The sequence below is a fragment of the Puma concolor genome, chromosome D1 (assembly GCF_028749965.1).
Source record: "Puma concolor isolate L17-30 chromosome D1, mPumCon1.1.hap2, whole genome shotgun sequence".
NCBI classification, from domain to species: Eukaryota; Metazoa; Chordata; class Mammalia; order Carnivora; family Felidae; genus Puma; species Puma concolor.
Genome location: NC_141676.1, coordinates 60882690 through 60895417, shown reverse-complemented (window position 1 = coordinate 60895417; position 12728 = coordinate 60882690). Strand labels below are relative to the sequence as shown.

At 39.2% G+C, this 12728-nt stretch overlaps 1 protein-coding gene across 2 annotated transcripts in view; it reads right to left on the bottom strand.

Annotated features, from left to right (window-relative positions):
• The window catches only part of ACER3 (alkaline ceramidase 3), a 181359-nt gene that overhangs the window by 68886 nt on the left and 99745 nt on the right, over positions 1-12728 (bottom strand). Inside the window, exon 3 of one of the 2 annotated variants that reach the window (XM_025928583.2) lies at positions 12343-12395. The exons of the other annotated variant lie outside the window; for it this stretch is intronic. Coding sequence (XP_025784368.1) covers positions 12343-12395 — 53 coding nt within the window. The remainder of the gene's footprint in view (positions 1-12342; positions 12396-12728) is intronic. 2 annotated transcript variants of the gene reach the window in all.

The window sequence follows — 12728 nt, the reverse complement described above, 5'->3', positions numbered from 1 at the left end:
CTGGGTGGCTCAGTTAGTTGAGCATCCAACTCTTGAGTTTGGCTTGCATTGTGATCCCAGGGTTATGGGATCAAGCCCTGTGTCAGGCTACATGCTGAGCATGGAGCCTGCTTAAGATTCTCTCTCTCCCCCTCTGCCCTTCACCCCCTGCCTGTGCACTTGTGCACCTGTGCACGTGCATGGTCTCTCTCTCTCTCCCCAAAGAGGAAGAAGAAGAACAACAACAAATTTGGAGGACTCACAGCTCCTGATTTCAAAATTTACAAATCTATAGTAATCAAGGCTGTGTGATACTAGCACAAGTATAGACCAATGGAACAGAACTGAGAGTTAAACTGAGAGTCAAGAAATAAATTCATACATTTATGATTGATTTTAGGCAGGGGTGCCAAGAAAATTCAATGTCAAAAGAATAGTCTTTTCGACAAATGATTCTGGGGCAACTGGATATCCATGTGCAAAAGAATGACGCTAGACCTTGACCTCACACCATATAAAAAAATGAACTTAAAACGGATTAAAGAATAAGGAGAACAAATGCTATTAAAATGTCCATACTACCCATACTACCCAAAGATCACCCAAAGTGATCTATAGATTTAATGCAATCTCTATTAAAATAGCAATAGCAGTTTTCACAGAACTAGAACAAATAATCCTAAAATTTGTATGGAACCACAAAAGACCCTGAATGGCCAAAGCAATCTTGAAAAAAAAAAAAAAAAAAAAAGAACAAAACTGGAGGCATCACAATTCCAGATTTCAAGATATGCTATGAAGCTGTAGTAATCAAAACAGTATGGTACTGCCCCCTCCCCCCAAAAAGACACATAGATCAATGGTACAGAATAGAGAAAACCCAGGATCATACAGTCGATTAATCTATGACAAAGGAGACAAGAATCTACAATGGGAAAAAAGACAATCTCTTCCAACTGGTGCTGGGAAAACTGGACAACTACATGCAAAAAAAAAAAAAAAAAAATCAAACTGGACCACTTCCTGTACCATACACAAAAATAAACTCAAAATGGATTAAACAACTGAATGTGGAACCTGAAACCATAAAAATCCTAGAAGAGAACACAGGCAGTATCGGCCATAGCAACATTTTTCTAGATATGTCCCCTAAGGCAAGGGAAACAAAAGCAAAAATAAACCATTGGGACTTCATCAAAACAAAAAGCTTCTGCACAGCTAAGGAAACAACCAACAAAACTAAAAGATAACCTACTGGATGGGAGAAGATATTTGCAAATGATATATCTGGTAAAGGGTTAGTATCAAAAGTATATTAACTCAACACCAAAACAACAATCCAATTAGAAAATGGGCAGTGGACATGAACAGACATTTCTCCAAAGAAGATATCCAGATGGCTAACAGACACATGAAGAGATGCTCAACATTACTCATCATCAGGTAAATGCAAATCAAAACCACAATGAGATATCATCTCACATCTGTCAGAATGGCTAAAGTCAAAAACCCAAGAAACAAGTGTTGGTGAGGATGTGGAGAAAAAGGAACCCTTGTGCACTGTTGGTGGGAATACAGACTGGTACAGCCGCTGTGGAAAACAGTATGGAGGCTTCTCAAAAAAATTAAAAACAGAATTACCATATGATCCAGCAGTTCCACTGCTGGGTATTGGCCCAAAGGAAAAAAAAACAAAACATTAATTTGAAAAGATATATGCACCCCTATGTTTATTGTGGCATTATTTACAATCACCAAGATACGGAAGCAATCCAAGTATCCATCCATAGATGAATGGTAATAAGATGTGGTAAATATGTACAGTGGAATGTTACTCAGTCATAAAAGAGAATGAAATCTTGCCATTTGCAACAACATGGATGGATCTAGAGGGTATAATGCTAAGTGAAATAAGTCAAAGAAAAATACCATATGATTTTACTCATGTGTATATTTAAGAAACAAAACAAAGAAAAAATGAGACAAACAAAAAGAGATTCTTAAATATAGAAAACAAACTGGTGGTTGCCAGAGGGAGGTGAGTGAGTATTGGGTGAAACAGGTGAAGGGGATTAAGAGTACATTTGTCATGATGAGCAATGAATACCATACAGAATTGTTCAATCACTATACTGTACACCTGCAACTAATATAATATTTTATGTTAATTATACTGGAATTTAAAAAAATGGACCAAAGACCTAAATGTAAGAGCTAAAACTATTAAGCTCTTAGAAGAAAACACAGGTATAAATCTTCATGACCTTGGATTAAGCAATGGTTTCTTAGATATGATATTAAAAGCAAAGACAACCTAAGAAAAAAATCAAAACCAGTTTGCTTCAAAGGATGCTATTAAGAAAATGAAAAAACAACCCACAGAATGGAAGAAGATATTCACAAACTATGTATTCAATAAGGGTCTAATACCCAAGATATGTACTCTTAAAACTCAATGATAAAAAGGCAAATAACACAATTTAAGAATGGGTAAAGGATCTGAATAGATATTTTTCCTGTGAAGATATACAAATGGGTAATAAGCACATGAAAAAACGTTCAACATTACTGGAAAATGCAAATCAAAACCACAGTGAGATATCATTTCATAACCAGCAGGATGGCTATACTCAAAAGGAAGAACGAATATGGAGAAATTGCTGGTGGGAACGTAAAAGGGCACAGCCACTTTGAAAAATAGTCTAGCAGCTCCTCAAAAGGTTAAAAACAGAATTACCATGTGACCTAGCAATTCCATTTCTTTTTTTTTTTTTATGTTTACTTATTTCTGAGACAGAGAGAGACAGAGCATGAGTGGGGGAGGGGCAGAGAGAGAGGGAGACACAGAATCAGAAGCAGGCTCCAGGCTCTGAGCTGCCAGCACAGAGCCCGACGTGGGGCTCGAACTTACAAACCGTGAGATCATGACCTGAGCCGAAGCCGGACGCTCAACAGACCGAGCCACCCAGACGCCCCATAGCAATTCCATTTCTAATAAACAAATATCTAAGAGAATTGAAAACATATATCCACACAAAATCTTGCACACAAATGTTCACAGCAGCATTATGTATAAAACCCAAAAAGTGGAAACAGCCCAAAGTCCATTCATTGACAAATGAGAAACAAAATGTGGTATACCCATATAATGTAGTATTATTCACCCTAAGTCAAAGAAGCCAGACATGAAAGGTCACACACTGTATGATCCATTGCAATGACATGTCCGGAATAGGCCAATCTACAGAGACAGAGAGTAATGAGAAGAGATGGCTAATGGGCATGGGGTTTCTCCTTGGGATGATGAAAGTGTTTGGAATTAGTGGTGATAGCATCACAATTTTGTGAGTATACTTACAGCAATTAACTTATATACTTTAAAATGGTGAACTTTATGGAATGTGCATTAAATCTTTAAAAAGAAAGATTCATCTACATATCCACAATACTATCAACAAAATCAGGAAATTAACATTAATTTATTACTACCACGTAATCCTCAGACTTCATCCAAGTTTTTCTAAGTGTCCCAATATCATAAATGTAAACACACACACACACACACACACACACACACACACACACACACACCATCCAGTCCAGAATCACACACTATATGTAGTGGTCATGTCTTTTTGGTGTTCTTCAATTTCAAACAGTTCTTCAGTCTTTTAATTTTATGACCATGGATACTTTTGAAGATTACATGCCAGTTATTTTATAGAATGTCACTCAATTTGATTTTGCCTGATGTTTCCATATGACTAGATTCAGATCATGCATCTTTGGCAAGAATATCAGAGAAGTGATGCTATGTTCTTGCCACTGTATCTTGTCAGGTGGCACACAACTTTGATTTGTCCCATCACTGAAGATACTCACTCTATTTGACTAAGGTTGTTCACTGCTCCTTCACTGTAAAGTTATTTTTTCCTTTTAGAATTATTTTATGGTAAAGTACTTCAAAACTGTGTAAATTCAGCATCAAATTTTTAACTTATTCATTTACTTATGATCACTTATTGTTTCAATTATATATAGCTTATTATTTTAGTATGACTTCATAATTTCCCATTTTGTTCAATGGGTTATATGGTCAATGGGTTTGGTAACTATTATAAACTGTTACTATCAATATTTATTTTGATGCTCAAATTGTCCCAAATATGGCCCATGGGAGCCCCTTTAAGTTGGTTTCCAGTGTTCTTCTGACATGTGCCCATCATTCTTTTAGCTTTTCCATTCTTTCTAGCATAAAAAGATGTTCTAGGTTCATAATGTCCTTTTTTTCTGCCTCGGCCCTCTGAACAGCCCCAGTTCCTTTTATTATTTTTTTAAAGATTTTATTTTTGGGAGAGAGGGAAGATGGCGGAGTAGGAGGACGCTGGGCTCACCGCGCGTCCTGCTGATCACTTAGATTCCACCTACACCTGCCTAAATAACCCAGAAAACCGCCAGAGGATTAGCAGAACGGAGTCGCCGGAGCCAAGAGCAGACGAGAGGCCCACGGAAGAGGGTAGGAAGGGTGGCGAGGCGGTGCGCGCTCCACGGACTGGCGGGAGGGAGCCGGGGCGGAGGGGTGGCTCGCCGGCCAAGCAGAGCCCCCGAGTCTGGCTTGCAAAAGCGGAGGGGCCTGACAGACTGTGTTCCGACAACAAGCGCGACTTAGCGTCTGGGAGATCATAAGTTAACAGCTCTGCTCAGAAAGCGGGAAGGCTGGAGGACAAAGGGAAGGAGAGCTGCTGAGCCCCCTGACGACAGAGCTCAGTTTGGTGGGGAACAAAGGCGCTCGCCAGCGCCATCTCCCCCGCCCATCCCCCAGCCAAAATCCCAAAGAGAACCAGTTCCTGCCAGGGAACTTGCTCGCTCCGCGCAAACACCCAACTCTGCGCTTCTGCGGAGCCAAACCTCCGGCAGCGGATCTGACTCCCTCCTGCTGCCACAGGGCCCCTCCTGAAGTGGATCACCTAAGGAGAAGCAAGCTAAGCCTGCCCCTCCTGCCCCTGTGCACCTTGCCTACCCACCCCAGCTAAGACGCCAGATCCCCAGCATCACAAGCCTGGCAGTGTGCAAGTAGCCCAGACAGGCCACCCCACCCCACAGTGAATCCCGCCCCTAGGAAAGGGGAAGAGAAGGCACACACCAGTCTGACTGTGGCCCCAGCGGTGGGATGGGGGTAGTCATCAGGTCGGACTGCGGCCCCGCCCACCAACTCCAGTTATACACGACAGCACAGGGGAAGTGCCCTGCAGGTCCTCACCACGCCAGGGACTATCCAAAATGACCAAGCGGAAGAATTCCCCTCAGAAGAATCTCCAGGAAATAACAACAGCTAATGAGCTGATCAAAAAGGATTTAAATAATATAACAGAAAGTGAATTTAGAATAATAGTCATAAAATTAATCGCTGGGCTTGAAAACAGTATAGCTGACAGCAGAGAATCTCTTGCTACAGAGATCAAGGGACTAAGGAACAGTCACGAGGAGCTGAAAAACGCTTTAAACGAAATGCATAACAAAATGGAAACCACCACGGCTCGGATTGAAGAGGCAGAGGAGAGAATAGGTGAACTAGAGATAAAGTTATGGAAAAAGAGGAAGCTGAGAAAAAGAGAGATAAAAAAATCCAGGAGTATGAGGGGAAAATTAGAGAACTAAGTGATACACTAAAAAGAAATAATATACACATAATTGGTATACCAGAGGAGGAAGAGAGAGGGAAAGGTGCTGAAGGGGTACTTGAAATAATAGCTGAGAACTTCCCTGAACTGGGGAAGGAAAAAGGCATTGAAATCCAAGAGGCACAGAGAACTCCCTTCAGACGTAACTTGAATCGATCTTCTGCACGACATATCATAGTGAAACTGGCAAAATACAAGGATAAAAGAAAATTCTGAAAGCAGCAAGGGGTAAACGTGCCCTCACATATAAAGGGAGACCTATAAGACTCGTGACTGATCTCTCTTTTGAAACTTGGCAGGCCAGAAAAAATCGGCACGAGATTTTCAGTGTGCTAGACAGAAAAAATATGCAGCCGAGAATCCTTTATCCAGCAAGTCTGTCATTTAGAATAGAAGGAGAGATAAAGGTCTTCCCAAACAAATAAAAACTGAAGGAATTTGTCACCACTAAACCAGCCCTACAAGAGATCCTAAGGGGGACCCTGTGAGACAAAGTACCAGAGACATCACTACAAGCATAAAACATACAGACATCACAATGACTCTAAACCCATATCTTTCTATAATAACACTTAATGTAAATGGATTAAATGCGCCAACCAAAAGACATAGGGTATCAGAATGGATAAAAAAACAAGACCCATCTATTTGCTGTCTACAAGAGACTCATTTTAGACCTGAGGACACCTTTAGATTGAGAGTGAGGGGATGGAGAACTATTTATCATGCTACTGGAAGCCAAAAGAAAGCTGGAGTAGCCATACTTCTATCAGACAAACTAAACTTTAAATTAAAGGCTGTAACAAGAGATGAAAAAGGACATTATATAATAGTGACAGGGTCTATCCATCAGGAAGAGCTAACAATTATAAATGTCTATGCGCCGAATACTGGAGCGCCCAAGTATATAAAACAATTACTCATAAACATAAGCAACCTTATTGATAAGAATGTGGTAATTGCAGGGGACTTTAACACCCCACTTACAGAAATGGATAGATCATCTAGACACACGGTCAATAAAGAAACAAGGGCCCTGAATGAGACATTGGATCAGATGGACTTGACAGATATATTTAGAACTCTGCATCCCAAAGCAACAGAATATACTTTCTTCTCGAGTGCACATGGAACATTCTCCAAGATAGATCATATACTGGGTCACAAAACAGCCCTTCATAAGTTTACAAGAATTGAAATCATACCATGCATACTTTCAGACCACAATGCTATGAAGCTTGAAATCAACCACAGGAAAAAGTCTGGAAAACCTCCAAAAGCATGGAGGTTAAAGAACACCCTACTAACGAATGAGTGGGTCAACCAGGCAATTAGAGAAGAAATTAAAAAATATATGGAAACAAACGAAAATGAAAATACAACAATCCAAACGCTTTGGGACGCAGCGAAGGCAGTCCTGCGAGGAAAATACATTGCAATCCAGGCCTATCTCAAGAAACAAGAAAAATCCCAAATACAAAATCTAACAGCACACCTAAAGGAAATAGAAGCAGAACAGCAAAGGCAGCCTAAACCCAGCAGAAGAAGAGAAATAATAAAGATCAGAGCAGAAATAAACAATATAGAATCTAAAAAAACTGTAGAGCAGATAAACGAAACCGAGAGTTGGTTTTTTGAAAAAATAAACAAAATTGACAAACCTCTAGCCAGGCTTCTCAAAAAGAAAAGGGAGATGACCCAAATAGATAAAATCATGAATGAAAATGGAATTATTACAACCAATCCCTCAGAGATACAAACAATTATCAGGGAATACTATGAAAAATTATATGCCAACAAATTGGACAACCTGGAAGAAATGGACAAATTCCTGAATGCCCACACTCTTCCAAAACTCAATCAGGAGGAAATAGAAAGCTTGAACAGACCCATAACCAGCGAAGAAATTGAATCGGTTATCAAAAATCTCCCAACAAATAAGAGTCCAGGACCAGATGGCTTCCCAGGGGAGTTCTACCAGACGTTTAAAGCAGAGATAATACCTATCCTTCTCAAGCTATTCCAAGAAATAGAAAGGGAAGGAAAACTTCCAGACTCATTCTATGAAGCCAGTATTACTTTGATTCCTAAACCAGACAGAGACCCAGTAAAAAAAGAGAACTACAGGCCAACATCCCTGATGAATATGGATGCAAAAATTCTCAATAAGATACTAGCAAATCGAATTCAACGGCATATAAAAAGAATTATTCACCATGATCAAGTGGGATTCATTCCTGGGATGCAGGGCTGGTTCAACATTCGCAAATCAATCAACGTGATACATCACATTAACAAAAAAAAAGAGAAAAACCATATGATCCTGTCAATCGATGCAGAAAAGGCCTTTGACAAAATCCAGCACCCTTTCTTAATAAAAACCCTTGAGAAAGTCGGGATAGAAGGAACATACTTAAAGATCATAAAAGCCATTTATGAAAAGCCCACAGCTAACATCATCCTCAACGGGGAAAAACTGAGAGCTTTTTCCCTGAGATCAGGAACACGACAGGGATGCCCACTCTCACCGCTGTTGTTTAACATAGTGCTGGAAGTTCTAGCATCAGCAATCAGACAACAAAAGGAAATCAAAGGCATCAAAATTGGCAAAGATGAAGTCAAGCTTTCGCTTTTTGCAGATGACATGATATTATACATGGAAAATCCGATAGACTCCACCAAAAGTCTGCTAGAACTGATACATGAATTCAGCAAAGTTGCAGGATACAAAATCAATGTACAGAAATCAGTTGCATTCTTATACGCTAACAATGAAGCAACAGAAAGACAAATAAAGAAACTGATCCCATTCACAACTGCACCAAGAAGATAAAATACCTAGGAATAAATCTAACCAAAGATGTAAAGGATCTGTATGCTGAAAACTATAGAAAGCTTATGAAGGTAATTGAAGAAGATTTAAAGAAATGGAAAGACATTCCCTGCTCATGGATTGGAAGAATAAATATTGTCAAAATGTCAATACTACCCAAAGCTATCTACACATTCAATGCAATCCCGATCAAAATTGCACCAGCATTCTTCTCGAAACTAGAACAAGCAATCCTAAAATTCATATGGAACCACAAAAGGCCCCGAATAGCCAAAGTAATTTTGAAGAAGACCAAAGCAGGAGGCATCACAATCCCAGACTTTAGCCTCTACTACAAAGCTGTCATCATCAAGACAGCATGGTATTGGCACAAAAACAGACACATAGACCAATGGAATAGAATAGAAACCCCAGAACTAGACCCACAAACGTATGGCCAACTCATCTTTGACAAAGCAGGAAAGAACATCCAATGGAAAAAAGACAGTCTCTTTAACAAATGGTGCTGGGAGAACTGGACAGCAACATGCAGAAGGTTGAAACTAGACCACTTTCTCACACCATTCACAAAAATAAACTCAAAATGGATAAAGGACCTGAATGTGAGACAGGAAACCATCAAAACCTTAGAGGAGAAAGCAGGAAAAGACCTCTCTGACCTCAGCCGTAGCAATCTCTTACTCGACACATCCCCAAAGGCAAGGGAATTAAAAGCAAAAGTGAACTACTGGGACCTTATGAAGATAAAAAGCTTCTGCACAGCAAAGGAAACAACCAACAAAACTAAAAGGCAACCAACGGAATGGGAAAAGATATTTGCAAATGACATATCGGACAAAGGGCTAGTATCCAAAATCTATAAAGAGCTCACCAAACTCCACACCCGAAAAGCAAATAACCCAGTGAAGAAATGGGCAGAAAACATGAATAGACACTTCTCTAAAGAAGACATCCGGATGGCCAACAGGCACATGAAAAGATGTTCAGCGTCGCTCCTTATCAGGGAAATACAAATCAAAACCACACTCAGGTATCACCTCACGCCAATCAGAGTGGCCAAAATGAACAAATCAGGAGACTACAGATGCTGGCGAGGATGTGGAGAAACGGGAACCCTCTTGCACTGTTGGTGGGAATGCAAATTGGTGCAGCCGCTCTGGAAAGCAGTGTGGAGGTTCCTCAGAAAATTAAAAATAGACCTACCCTATGACCCAGCAATAGCACTGCTAGGAATTTATCCAAGAGACACAGGAGTACTGATGCATAGGGGCACTTGTACCCCAATGTTCATAGCAGCACTCTCAACAATAGCCAAATTATGGAAACAGCCTAAATGTCCATCAACTGATGAATGGATAAAGAAATTGTGGTTTATATACACAATGGAGTACTACGTGGCAATGAGAAAAAATGAAATATGGCCTTTTGTAGCAACGTGGATGGAACTGGAGAGTGTGATGCTAAGTGAAATAAGCCATACAGAGAAAGACAGATACCATATGGTTTCACTCTTATGTGGATCCTGAGAAACTTAACAGGAACCCTTGGGGGAGGGGAAGGAAAAAAAAAAAAAAAAAAAAAGAGGTTAGAGTGGGAGAGAGCCAAAGCATAAGAGACTGTTGAGAACTGAGAACAAACTAAGGGTTGATGGGGGGTGGGAGGGAGGAGAGGGTGGGTGATGGGTATTGAGGAGGGCACCTTTTGGGATGAGCACTGGGTGTTGTATGGAAACCAATTTGACAATAAATTTCATATATAAATAAAAAAAAAAGATTTTATTTTTTATTATTATTTTTTAAAGTAAACCCTATTCCCAACATGGGGCTCGAATCCACGACCCTGACATCAAGAGTCACATGCTCCACCAACTAAGCCAGCCAGCCACCCCAGCACCGTTCCTTTTAAATGGAGAATGGTTTTTAGAAACCAGATCTGAATGTTAGGTATGCTCTTCTGCTCCCACACCGGCAGACCTAGAGAATGGATGTATATATGTGTATATAGAAATATATATGTGTGTATATATAAATATATAGGAGATACATCATTTATAAACTGTGGGTGATTTTGGTCAAATCAATTAGCCTCTTTCAGTTCTAGTACTGGAATTTATAAAACATGGTAATAACTATTTAAGATACTCTATATGAAAGCACTGCATGATAGCTAGAGCTGGAAAAATTCCAATTATTTTTTAGTACAATCAAACACGAAGCCTTATTTTCAGGGTCTATATTTCAGCTGTTGCTCACTGGTATCACCATTCTCACTGTTGGAACTCTTACCCTATAGCTGTTAAATATTTTGAACAACATTCCTGCCATTTTTCACCATTCTCGAAACACATTTTAAGTGCTCGTTTTATCACTATTGTCACATATACCAAACAATGAAATGACTCCCCGCCTCTCCATGGCACAATGGAAGTCTGGTATGTCATTTCATCCTTTCAGTACCTAGAAAGTTTTAACTAAATCTTTCAAATTTTGGTTAAATGTCTTTGACTTTTATACATTCTTCCAAACTCTACTGTGATGCCACAGATTTGTACTTCTTTTTAAAAATAATTTTCATATTATGCCATTGTTTGTAAGTCTGTTTTTCTGCTAGAAAGTGTGAGAAGTATGTTCTATGCTCAATTAAGTCAGATCAGTGTCTCATTCAATTGTGTATTCTCCAGAGCAAGCACAACCTGCACACAGAACACCTTACTATAAATATGTGTGGAATATCAGAATCAATCCTAAAAAATTAATTCTTATACATTTAATATAGATGTAATTAGTAATTCATAGACTGTTGTATTCACAAATCCTTCTGGAATAGCACTGTCCAATCCAGCAGCCACCAGCCTTATCTGGCTACTGAGTCCTTGAATGAACCTAATCCAAACTGAGATATACACCTTATTTCAAGATAAGAAACATTTCATTAATACATTTTTATACTGATTATATGTTGAAATAATATTTGCATATATTGGGTTAAATGAATGTATTATTAAAATTAATTTCAACTATTTCTTTTTAACATGGCTTTTCTTAATGTGGCTCCCAGAAAATTTTAAATTACATATATCCTCATGTTGTATTTCTACCGGACAGTGCTGTTCCAGAAGTTTCTAGGTTATTAATGAGGAATAAAGAGCTCAAAAGATTGGGGCACCTGGGTGGCTCAGTCAGTTAGGCGTCTGACTTCGGCTCGGGTCATGATCTCGGGGTTCCTGAGTTCAAGCCCCACATCAGGCTCTGTGCTGACAGCTCGGAGCCTGAAGCCTGCTTTGGATTCTGTGTCTCCCTGTCTCTCTTCCCCTCCCCCTCTTGCACTCTATCTCTCTCTCAAAAATAAACAAACATTAAAAAAAAAAAAAGAGGTCAAAAGATTTATGACTAGATATATAGCCTCCTTAGAGCAAGGACAGTAAAATCCCTGCATAGCCCTAACACTTTGCTAGCTAGAGGAACCATCCATTCAAATGGATGCTGTAAGACAGACATGAGGAAATGCAGGCATCTAAAAATATACTACCTTGGTGAACCGACTGTCTTTTTAAAATGCACCCAGGGGTCTGTACTCTGCAATCCTTCTCTAACACTTCATGCCTGCACAGAGGTAGTCAACGCTATACTGCTCTCACTTGTTTTCTCTATGAATAATTTATTTGCTCGCCTCTTTATTCCACTTAGTCAATTTGGATCCTCTGGCCTGAAGTAAAAAGAGATTTTTAATCTCTTTTTTTTCCTTTAGTCGCTTGTCTCAACAGCATCCTCTAGTAATGTATTCTTCCCTCAAATTTGAAGTGTCTGGGTGAAGAGAAATAAGCATTTAGTTACTTTTGTCATTACTGACCTGCATTTCATATTTCAGAGTCATGTGGAAGCACCAGGATCCCATTCCTACCACTGAAATTAAACAAATAAAAAAAAAAGATTAGCATGAAATTCTTTGGGGGTAGCCAGAGTGACTTGAGAAGGTAATATGACATTGCAAAGCACTGAGTTTTAAGAACAAAGTTTATGAAATCTTATGGCAGGATATAGTAGGCTCTGCATAAGCTCTATAATTGATGAAATTTTGATATAGAAAAAAAAAAAAACCCAAGTACAGGACAAGTTCTCATAAATTCCCTCTATTAAGTGGACTTATTGGATTAATCAATATTCTCCATTCTTTCTATAAAATATACTACCCAATGCTCAGGATAAGTTTGTTTTTTTTTTTTTTTTTTTTTGAAT